The 12,262-nt window shown below is 42.1% G+C and overlaps 1 protein-coding gene across 1 annotated transcript in view; it reads right to left on the bottom strand.

Annotated features, from left to right (window-relative positions):
- LOC132788718 (uncharacterized) overlaps positions 1 to 12,262 on the bottom strand; it is a 64,826-nt gene that overhangs the window by 18,873 nt on the left and 33,691 nt on the right. Inside the window, 2 exon segments of the mRNA XM_060796247.1 lie at positions 517 to 573; positions 1,361 to 1,512. Of these exon segments, the coding sequence (XP_060652230.1) occupies positions 517 to 573; positions 1,361 to 1,512 (209 nt within the window).

Genomic DNA, 12,262 nt, shown 5'->3' with positions numbered 1-12,262 from the left:
GCAACAATTTCTGGCCAAGTTTGTTTTGCAGTTTTGTTGGCAGCAGTTATCTAACATTGTTTTGTTTTAGTTCAATTTTAATTGATTTGCGAACAAAACGAATTGTGATCGATGGTGTAGCAGACGCAGGTGCATTTTATGGTTGGCACAAATATATAAAATGATATTAAAAATAAATACAAATCGAATACAAAATGTATATCAATCAAAATAAATTAAATGAATTTCATTTTGAACACTTTGTTGGCTGCTTTAGTGCAGTTTTCAGTTTACAATTCAATTGTCATTGCTAGTTCTAATATTTGGGGAGGAGTTTTCTACGTTTGCGTGCAACATTTACAGCGAATATTTATTTGTTTGTCAAGCGCTAAGCAAAAGCAAAATGTTTAATTGATTTTTGTAATTTAGTTGAAATTTCATTTAGAGTTTATGTTCGATTACATTAAAAGCAAAAGAATGAATTGAGTTAATTTGTATTTTGTTTTTTTTGTAGTTTGCTTGATTAATTTTGGTTACCTCAAGGTCAACACGGTCGATACAGCGTGGTACATTTGATTTTGTCGGGGTTGTTGGCTGATCGATCGTTAAATACGTATTGTTTAATTCAATGTATCGAATGTTAATCAAAACGAAATGAAAAGATATCACAAGATGTTATGGGAAAGAAGTAAGTGTAACATTAGTAAATGCAGCTCACTCATCATAAGCTCAAAAGTTTTTGCCTTAACTAAACTTAACATTCATATTTTTATGATATGGACTGTGGTCAGGTAAGAGGATGTTTCAAAAGGAGGACGAGGCACAGAGTTGTGCGGTTGTGTAACCACAGAATTCAACTCAAAGGCTGCAGTTTATGCTTTTCCGTTTTTTATTTCCATTTCACAGTGATTAAATTACTTAACGGCAAAGTGCAGTCGAAAAATTTGAATTGTTGCATAAACTGCGGGAATGCGGAAAAGTGGATTTGCAAAATGTTCTATTTGCTGCCAGTCGTTCAGACTAAAATTTTCGGCTTCTTCATGGCATATTTTTCGCGGCTTTTAGCCATATTAAAATGCTGCTGCGCTTCATTTGTAGCAGTTTTTTTCCTCAACTGCTGCTGACTATTTTCCAGCGATTTTCCGACGCTTTTCTGCGTCGTGCTGCCGTTCAACGCCAACTGTATAATGTGCAGAGTATTTTTTGCTATGGTATTTTGTTTGTTTGGCTTAAATGGGGAAATGTGTGTGGGAGGCTTATACACATAAGATATACATATAACGGATAGATACATAAATGGGGTTTGGGGTCGGAAAATTGCCGGAACGTGTTTGGATGGCGAGGGAAGGGCGGAAAAGAAGCATTGGTTGTTAAAACTCACCTATCTGATTGTTGTGCTGAACCAGAACCCGCCGGCTTTAGGCTCTTAAATGCTTTCAGCCACTTTGTTTTCATCGATGGCGCTGTGGCAGCGGAAAATTTGCGTTCGTTTCGCGGCGAAGTTGGCTCAACTTTGCTAACGAATAACTCCTTCTGCAAATATTTTGAAAGAGACGAGAAAGAGAAATGAAATGAAAAGTTAGTTAGGCGCAGTTGCAAATTTCCAGACACACACACACACATTTGGCCAACAGCAATTGACCCAGTCGATGTTTAAACGTCTCACGTTGCACTTTAATTACAGTCATTAGAGCAACTCACAGAAGCGAGGCAGAAAGACGAATAAATTGAGAGAGAGCGAAACAAGCTCGTTATGGCATAATTACATGCATACGTATACGTATTACGTATACGCAATTTAGAGGCAAATGTTAAATATTTAACTGATATTCAGATATTTTGATATAAATTGTGATAGGCAGCCAACAACTCCGCTCCGCTCCACTCGACAGCCATTTGTGCAGTGCGTGTCGTGCCAAATAAAGCTATTTTAATTAATAATCAACACTTTGCTCAATTCCACAAAATGTAATTATGCCACGCACACACACACACAAACACAAGTACAGAGCAGACACACACACTTTCGTACATATATTCATGGCACTTTGTAACGATAATTAAAACCACGTGTGACATTTGGTCACAGTTTAGTTAGCCCATCATTGTAATACCCTTTCTCTGTCTCTGTCTCTGGGACTATCTCTCTCTTACTCTTTCGCTTTGCCCCTCTCTCTCTCTCACTCTCTTGTGGTTATCGGAGTGCAGTACTTAAGTGGCCTCAGCAATAAATGCTGAAATTGTTTATCCTGTGGCTCTTTTAATGGCATACGGAATTTCGATTAAATGCGATTTAGTTGCACATTGTGAAAAAGCGGCACAACACATTTCTGTTGCATAAATCATCTGCAAGAACTGATTTTGACTTGTGTTTTTCCCAGACACATTCTGTTTAGACAGCAATGCTGTTTCTGTTGTAAAGCGCAAAGTACTTGGCAAATAAATCTGCAAAAAATGCAGGCGAGTGAAATTGAGGCATAAATTGAATTGTAAACAGCATTAAACAAAAGTTGTATTTTTTTGATATACATATTATTCAGTTAATTATTTTATTTCTATACTCATACAATCCATTTAATGATACTGATTAGCATCATAGAGTAGAAACAAGTTTCTTTATGAAGCGAGTGTATAAGACTGTGAGATACCCGCAACCCATTTTAAATGAAAGCAAAGCATGTTGGTATTATACTTAAAATACACCGGATAAATGTAAAAATATACCGAAGCTTATATTTGGTATATTAATATACCACTATGTATGCTCAATATATACCATAGAGTGCAAAATACACTAGATTATCAATCAAAGCTAACAAGAATCTGCATATACTTAGTATATTAATGTACCATCAAAATATACCAAACAGTGCAAATCACACCAGATAAAAAAAGTACAAAAGAAAGACACAATTAAAAAATTGTTGACGCTTAAAGCACAAGAAAACCTATGCAATAAAAGAAACAGACAACCACAGAATTATTTTAGTATATTTTAGATTTATAATATTTCCATTAGTTATTTGATTCTAAACTATTTATAAACTATTTATAAACTTGTTTTACAAAACTACTTTTAGTTCTTAAGTCCGTTTTAAAATAGTACAGAAAACATTTTCTTCAAATTCCGAATAAGCCAAAACTTAGAAAGCCATTTAGGGATTATACAAAACAACATGGCGACAATTGAAGGAAGGAAGTAAGGAATCGAAGCACAGTTAATAAAATGCACGTGTTGTGCTTGACATAAAGCTAAAGAGAAATAAATGGACACTTTCAGACAATTGTTCGCAATATTATTCGCACACTCTCCAAAAGGATATAATTGAACTTTTCAGTTGTCACTTTGGACTCGTGTCATTGCACATTGATGGCAGAGCAGAGCTGAGCAGAGCGTTGTGTGCAATTGCCAAGAATGATATTGACTCATCGTATGTTTTCAACTAGGAGACAGGCAGGTAGACAGGCAGACAGACAGACGATTGGTTGGTATAGCCTTGCCACGACAATAACAAAAGTAACAACTCAAAATTCAGCACTCTCACCAATTGCAACATTTATAATGCAACGAGGCGCGTGCAGTTTGTTGCCACTGCTGTTGCCTTTTGATGTGAATTGCGAATACTATTTTCGACATGTTATTTTCTCGGTGTTGTTATTTTTGTTTTTTGGTTTTTTTTTTAGTGTTTTTGGGCAAGGGAGACGCGTGACAGAGGCATGACAGTAGATTGGCACCAGGGCGTAAGCTCGTCCTCATGTCTGACAGCAGGATATTAAGCTTGCCACCCAGGGATAGGCAAAACCAGCAAAAGAGAGAGAGAGAGAGAGAGAGAGAGAGTGAGTGAGCTATCGATATGAATTGCACACAATGCACAAGCAATGCAATTTCATATGTTATATGTGGCTGGCAACTATGAATTGCTCTTTTGATTGTCATAAACGTAAAGCGAGAAAAATGCATTTATAAACGAATAATTGTGCTCGGCCGCAATTAAAAATGCATTTCATTTGGATGACAAAGCTGTGCGTTGGCAAAGCGGTGATTGCGTTTATCCACAATTAATATGCACACAGCATTTAAATTAAGATTAATTTCAATTTCAAGCGAAAGACCTTAAGCGCAAATTAAAGAGCTGCATAGTTGAGACAAATGGAGAGGAGGAGGAGGAGGAAAAGTGAAAGACGAAAATTGTAGGGGCCAAAAAGACATGGGAGAGGCCAAGATAAGAAGCTGTTGCCTGACGTTGAGCACCAGCATCAGGAGCAGCAGCAGCAGCAGGACATTTAAGTGTCTCTATCTTTACATGTGTGTCTCTGTGTGTGTGTGTGTGTGTGTTTGTGTGTTGTGGGTGTTTTGCTGGGTGGCTGGTGGCCGTAATGGACATGTGGCTGTCATGTTGCCTTTGTCATTGTCGTTGAGGGCGTGTCCTGTGCCATAAATTTATGCATGCAGTGCATAAAATTCAAATTAAAGGAGCCGCCGCGCATCCTGCCAGCGACAAGTACACGTTTTGACACTTTACAACACTAGCGGGCCTGGCCTCCTGTCGCCAGCTTGCCCGCTGCCAGTTGCCAGTTGCCAGTTGCCAGCCTCAGTCGCAGTCGCAGTCACAGTTCATGTCTCAGTCTTCATCATAGTCGCCGTCCGCATTCTGTTGGCAACTGTAACCCGCAGCTGCTGGGGCTGCTTTATCGCCCGGACTCGCTGCTGTCAGGGCCAACTAGCTGCAAAAACGGGAACCCAAATGTGGGCGTTGTCCTCGCTCCCTCTCTCTCTGTCTCTGTCTCTATCTCTATCTATCTCTGTCGCTCAGCTCAGCAATCAGTGGCCATGCAGCAGCTGCACAATGAAAAGAGGAATCAAATGTTGCCCTTGTCTCTTCGACTTCGGCTTCGGCGTTTGCCTTTTGCGCTTGCCTTTGGCCGTACTTTAAAGTGCTTTTGAGTGCAACTTCAGTTGCATATAATGCGCTCTAATTGATTTCCTTGCAACTTGTCGAAAGTGGCTTTTAAGTCCAACAGCAGCAGCAGCAGCCAGCAGCCAGCACTTGCCGCAGTTACTTTAATAACGAACTGCAAAGAAGAACTTTTTTGAGCTGACTTCATGATGATGCTGATGATGAGGCAAACAGACGAAGGTTTTGCTATCGCCTGGACTCGTGGGAATTGGCCGAAATACAACAAAAAAAAGCCCCGAAACGAAAAATTTATGACTGTCACAATTTTTAATTATGTTGCTCTCTACTCTTTTGCCTGGCGCAATATTGAAACCACAAAGGTATCATAAATTGCCGTCCACTTGGCATCTCTCCCCCACCCGTTCCTCTATCACCATCAAATAAAACAACAAAAGGCGGCCAAGAAATGTTCAAGTTGGATCAACAAAAGGCGCAACTGAAAATTTGCCTCATTAAGACCGCAACAAAAGCTGACCATTATATGAAAAACAACAACGAGAAGAGCAACAGAGGAACAACAAAAAAAAAAAAGGCAATCTCAGTTAGTTATTTCGCGCTTCATCTGGCAGACTAGATTGCAACTCTAGAGTGAAAAGGGGCATGCCACACACACACACACATACACAAAGAGATACTATCACTTGTTGTAATGAGCTATTCGAGCGCGTGGATATGCGCATATTTTATTGCCACTTTGATGAGCAGCAACAGCAGCAGCGGCAGCAGCAGCCGTAGTTGAGGCATTGTTAACCCATATTTTTTTTAAATGCCGCTCGCTTGGCATTTTGTTGCGCCTCCTCCGTAGGCTGCTGTTGCAGGGACGCAGTCATTAGTGTGCAATGCAGGCGGCGTTTACTTCATGGCTTTTAGAGCGGGGCCCAACTAATTGCAAAGCCGAGCACGGCTCGAGCTTCATATGAGTGCCGTGCAAATATGCTTAAGACAATTTAGCAAACATGAAACGACACACACAGAGACAGCAGACATTAAACAGAGACAGAAACAGAGTGTACTAGACTAAAAGAGAAAGCGAGAGAGAGAGAGAGAGAGAGAGCGAGAGAGAACTGGGTGCTGGATGCCCAAACAAACATTTCCGTAAATTACACGCATTTGTCAAAACGAAACAATGCGCAAAGTGTTTATTTGTTTTAGTGAGTGCTTTTGAGCGCAAAAATGACTCAACACAAAAACTGCAACAGCCAGGCAGCCAGGCAGCTAGCGGAGTGATGTGGCTGCTTGTCTGTCTGCTGGCACACGTCTCCCCCCTCCTCTTTATGTCTCCTGCTGTGTTTAGAGAAAATGTAGCAACTTCTAATGGGTTTGCTTGTTGTTGAGATCATTGTTGTTGGGCACGCTGCAGCCAAGCGCGAAATGTAGAGCAGCGATTATGCAACCACATGCAATGACAATGCAACATCGATCCATGCTTTGCACTCCCCACTCCCTCCCCCTCTCTCCACCCCTTCCCAACATGGCGCCACACCACGCGGCGTATGCGCAATTTGTAATTTTCATTAACGCCTAAAAGCAGCAATTAGTTTTGCCCATTCCCACAATCCACATCCCACTTTCATTCCCAATCCCATTTCATTTTTTCTCGTAATTCTTGCTTTGTGCTGCTCGCTGTCGCCATCGCGTTTGCTGTGGTTGCATTGAATTAAAGAGCACACTCAAAGCACACCACATGCTGTCAATGCAAAATTCCCAAATGACACATCTCATTTGAAGCAAAAAGCCGCCTGTGAAGATAACTGCGAATGACTGCAAAATGGACTTCAACTTGTGTCCAATGAGCTTTTAGCGTGCTGCACTGCAAAGTTGTGGCAGCTAGAGGCAGAAGCACTAAATGTTAGTTTAGTTAAGCTTTTTAAAGAATATTTGGTGCACATCAAATGCGATTAGAAGTAGTTAGCAACTTTTCAAGCTTTGTCAAGAAATTGCAAAATCTTTTAAAGAAAATATACTTTTAAAACAATTTACTATTAAAGATTTTAGCTTTCAGTTAAGTTGAAGTCAGTTGCCTCCATTTTAGCGCTTAAAGATTTTAGCAATTACTCTGAAAATCACACAAGCATTAGTCATCATTTAAATAATAGTTATAAAGTCCAGGCGACAAGTTTGTGCTTAATAGTTCTGCAACAAGCTGATTGACAATTACTAAGGGATTAAGTAATCAACGAATATGCATAAATAACAGACAACAGCTATTGTCAATCTAAGCCCTCTGCTAAATCTCGTTGTAACTGAGTGGATAGTCGACTTTGGCTACAGCTTATTGCCGGATTAAGTCGATTGAGGCAGAAGCTTATAAAGTTGTAGATTTATTTCAATGTGTCTCTCTTAGAATTTAGACATTACAGGAATTTACAATTGCAATATGCTCGAGTTTGCACAGCATTAAAATCAATTCATGAAGTGTCGGAATGCCTTAAGAGCAGAAACAATTTGCAGACACATTCATGCCCCACTTTCGTTAGAGTTGCACTAAAAAATGTACGAGGCACATATCTGAGATGAACTAAAAAACACATGTAGCAATTTTTACGGCCAGCAATTAAAGCTGCACTAGCAGAAAGGAAAAAGAGAAAGAGAATGGAGAGTGGAGTAAAGTAAGCAGCAATTGCAGAGCTCCATACGCCAGTACTTTTTCCCTTGGGGCAGTCTGGGCAGAGAGGCAAGTCTGATAAGTGCGCGTAATCGGCTCACGCTTAACGCCTTACCGAAGGCAGTCGATACTCAGTGGCAGTCTCCAGCGTATAAAGAGCCAAAGCGAGGCAATGGCATCGCCAACGGCGGTGCAGAGACAACGCCAACGCCGACGTCAAGCGACACCGACACCGGCAACAGCAACAGCAACAACAGCAGCAGCACGGCAGCCACGGCAGCGACAACCGGATGCGGATACGGATGCGTAGCGGCGCCATTTGCATGGCTTGTTGGGGGGAAGCTTTTATTTATTATTTTGCCCAGCCTTTGGGTGGGCGTGCGTATTTTATGGCTGCGTGCCGCAATTTCATGTCATATGAAGCCGCCTTTTATTGTCCATATACACACGCTCACATACACACACACATCGCCGCTTTAAGGCTACAACACAAAAAAAAAAAACAACGAGAAGCCCAACCAAACCAAAAGAACTAACTGCCAGTCGTGCTAATGCACAGTTATGGCTTTCATTAGGCAGCAAACAGAGCCGACAGAGAGCAGCATCCAAACAGCACCAACAGCAACAACAACAACAACAACAGCAGCTGCCACAGCATCAGTTTCATGGCAGTCGAGTCCAGTTGAGTTCAGTCCCCAGGGCAAGTTGGTTAAACTGCGTGAAATGCTGAGGCCAGTAGTAAGAGGAGGTAAGAGGAGAAGGGGACTGAAACACACACACACACACGCAAAACTGGGCTCTAATGAGACTTTAACTGGTTGCAGCTGCAACCTTGTCTCAGTTGTTGCTCTGATGTTGCTGCCTCTTTGGTCACCTGAAAGCGTTGCGTTGCGTGCTGCTTTTCTATCTACCTTCTTTTTTTTGCAATTTGCATTTTTTGCTTGTTCTTTTTTATTATTTTTTGTAGCACAGTAAAAACAAAAAGGGGTTAGGAGAGGGGGAGGCAGACAAAGGGAAACTCATATGCTGCCCTCAAGTTTTCTACTTGTGTTTTATGGATTTTCTTCTTGCTGCCTGACATTCTACGTGACTGCCATCAATTTTCAGTGGCATTGCCGCTTCATTTTGCATACAGGTGAATGGCTGAACAACCTCGCCCCCACCTCTCATCCTCCCGCTCTCAGTGTGTTTGTGTGTGTGTGTGCGGCATGTCCTTGTGCTCTTAACTCGATTTGGAATTGGTTTAAAAGGCAACGTGTGCGGGAACTGCTGATCAGCATACCTCAAATGGCATTGCATTTTCCTCTTGCTACCAAACAAATTTCACATTCAGTTGCTGTTGCTGCTGCTGCTGCTGATTTCCTTTGCTTTTCTCTTCTTTCTTTTTTTTTTTTTTTGCTTCTCGTTTTTTTGTTCGTTCTTTTCAAAGTATGCAGAAGGCGATGGAGGGTGCGTTTTTATGTCGCTTTATTATTATGGCAAGTGTAAATGTGGAAAATTGTGTGCGTGTTTGGGACAACTCTCTCTCTATGTGTGTGTGTGAGCGTATTTATTGTCCTATTTCTTGCTACGTCCGTTTGTCTGTCCTTCTGTCTGTCTGGCTGCCTGCCTGGCAGGTGTTCCTTGGTCCAGTTTGGCGACGACGTTTGGCTCCTACGTTTTGCTGCTGCTGCAGTGCAAATTGATTTTCAATAGCTGAGTGGTTTTTGATTCAATAAAATGACATACTCAGTTGACTCTCAACCAAGTAGAAGGCCATCTAGCTACGTGCTGCTTGTGTATGTGTGTATATTCCTCTTTCACAGCTTGTGTGTGTGTCTGTGGCATCTTTTCGGTTTGCCAATGGCATTGGAATCTGCTTTGGTTCTGCAACTACGCAACTCAATTCATACGAACCTAATTCAGTCTCTTTACCATGCTATTTATATACTCTACAAACCACAAAGAAAAAAACGTGAATATACAAAATAAAAACGTGAATGCCCTTCGCTATAATTGATGGGCCTATAAATATAGATACATCGATTGGTCAGCTAGCTGGCTCTCTGGTCACTGGCTGGCTGGCTTTCTGATAAATGGTCAAATGGTCTTGTGTTTTACCCGTGACAGCTTAAAAGTGATTTATCAAACTTGCATTTGCCTTTCGTTCAGTTCATCTTCTAAACGAATTGGCGGCTAACTGACTTATCAATCAAGCTGCCCCAATAAGTAGGCAACATTATTTTTGCATGTGCTACTAAGAAGTTTCTCTTTCTCCCTCTTTGGGTGTGTGTCCCACTTGACTGCGGCTCAACACATGCATTTCTAATTAAAATGTGTTAGCACACACACTCACACACACGTAAGTACTTATTTGAGTCAACGCACACACAGAGAGAGAGAGAGAGACAGGTACTGAGAGACACACACTATGTGTGCTATCTGCTTAATTACTTAGTGGCATAGCAAGGCATAATATGCATAATTTAAAGTGCATATGTCCCACATGGCAGACGGATGTCTCTCAGCTCCCAGCTGATTAAGTCGACAACGGGCCAACTCCAACAACTCGCAACTCACATCTCGCATCTCGCAACTCCCCATTCAACTTGAGAGTCAACGTCCACTTTCGGCTCCCCCCTTGGGGTGGTAGAGGCATCTACTTCGGCTTCAGTTTCTGTTTCAGCTTCAGCTGCACCTTCTCCTGTCGTTGCTGCTACTGCTGGTGCTGCTGCCCGCCAGGCATTTCACACGCAAACTTTTATTGCACTGACAAAATGGTTGCTGCGGTTTTTCTTCTTTGCTTTGTGCAAATAAAATAAAATATATGAGTGTGTGGGTGTGGGTGTGTGTTGGCTGGCTCGGTGTTTGTGTGTGGGAGTCTGGGAAATGGAGCGGAAAATATGCTTGTGCCAAATGGTATGGTGCGGTGACGCTTGAGCTGTTTTATCCACCATTCCCCATCCCCTCAATTGCTACAATAACAACAATAAAGTATTCCGCATATGGCGCGCAACACACAACAAAAAAAAAGAAGAGGAAATCAAAATATTTCCGCAACTTAAATTGAAAACTGTCAATTGGTTTTCATGTGCGAGAGACTCAACAAATGTTTGTGTGTGAGTGTTTCAGCCTTTCAGCCGCATGAAAAATACATTTAGCGGTATGGTATATAGCAAAATGGCTTTTTTTCCCATGAACATTTTAGCCTCGCTTTTTCGATGACTTCGTTTTTGTGCCGCTAATAAAAAATCAATTAAGTTGGTCATGTTCGTGCCAGCTCATAACTTCAGCAGGCTCAAAATCGATGAAGCAATGAAGAAGGAATTACCCAGCTGAACACCTACACACAACTATACAGAGAGTGAGAGCATGAGAGAGGGGGGAAGGCATTGAGTGTTACACGAGGCGCGATAATTGATGTCAAATGCGACGTGTGCGCCCATTGCAGTCGTTAATCATATAGGCTCAGGTATGAGCACGAATCGAATACGAACTTAATAGACACATACACACACACGCACACACGTCCACACACATACTGCCATCTCGCTTGCACACGTACGTGCATAATTAGCGGGGAAAAAATCAGTTGCTGTCATGGCAAAACGCTCGCTGATTGAGTGCTGCAGATTAACAAATTCAGCCTCTAGGCAGCAGCCATAACAACAACAAACAAATAAAGAGAGAGATAGAGAGGAGGGGAGAGTCAGAGTGAGAGGTAGCTAGTGACAATAACAACACTCGCAGCCAGTTGTGGCAATGTTTGTGCGTCAAAGCACAAAATACACTTGAGGCGAACAATTTAATTCGTTTGGTAAACAGCACACGGAGCTGGAACGTGCAACAAAAATGGTTGGTCGACCAGACTGTGGCAAAGAGTCTGAATAAATACTCACTCAGCAGACAGAGACGGAGATAGAGCAAATGTGAGCGAGAGTGAGAGAGAGCGAATGAGAGTGAGTGAGCAGACAGATTGTGTGTGAGGCAGTTGGGACATGACTGCACACTGAGGCAAAGCAAAGACCACTTCCTGTCATGGCCTAAGCCACGCTGCCAGCCAAGCACTACTTGGCTAGCTTACAGCTATACACCTACACACACACACACATACTGAGCGCACGTAACTTGGCCCGGGCCGAGCGAGGTGTCACTTTTGCTAACACGAAACTTTTAATGCCGCTGCCGCTGCGGGTCGCGGCCATAAAAGTATTCATTTGTCATTGTCAGGATGCAGGCTGCGTCTCCGTCTCTGTCTGCGTCTGCGTTGGTTTTGCTTCTTCGTTGGCCCAAAACTCGCGCGGCGCTTTAACAAAAACGCTTAAACGCCGCTCGCCACAGAGAGCAAGTAATTCCACGAGCCAAGTGCTGAAAACTGCTGACTGCTGCCAGCAGCTCTTAGGCTCATTAATATGCAATAGTGTGAGACAGCAGCAGCAGCAGCAGCAGCAAAAGATAGAGCAGCGTTCTATGTATATCGAGAAGGTTGCCACCTGCTGTGCAATGCAACATCACATTCAATTATTTAAATTTTCATTAAGTTTGCCAGCAACAACAGCAGCAACAGCAAAAAAAAAAAATGCCTGTGGAAATTTCATAAAGTGTTAAGGCAAAATATTGAAACCAGGCAAGAGCAAAGCCAGGCAGCAAAAGCCAAAGGGACAGTGAAGGCAGCTGAAAGGAAAGCCAACCTCAAGGCGGGCGCAAAAAAATTGGTCAAGAAGAGTGTGCTGAAAATGCA

The sequence above is a fragment of the Drosophila nasuta genome, chromosome 3 (genome assembly GCF_023558535.2).
Source record: "Drosophila nasuta strain 15112-1781.00 chromosome 3, ASM2355853v1, whole genome shotgun sequence".
Lineage (NCBI taxonomy): Eukaryota > Metazoa > Arthropoda > Insecta > Diptera > Drosophilidae > Drosophila > Drosophila nasuta.
This window is presented reverse-complemented; position numbering and strand designations above follow the sequence as displayed.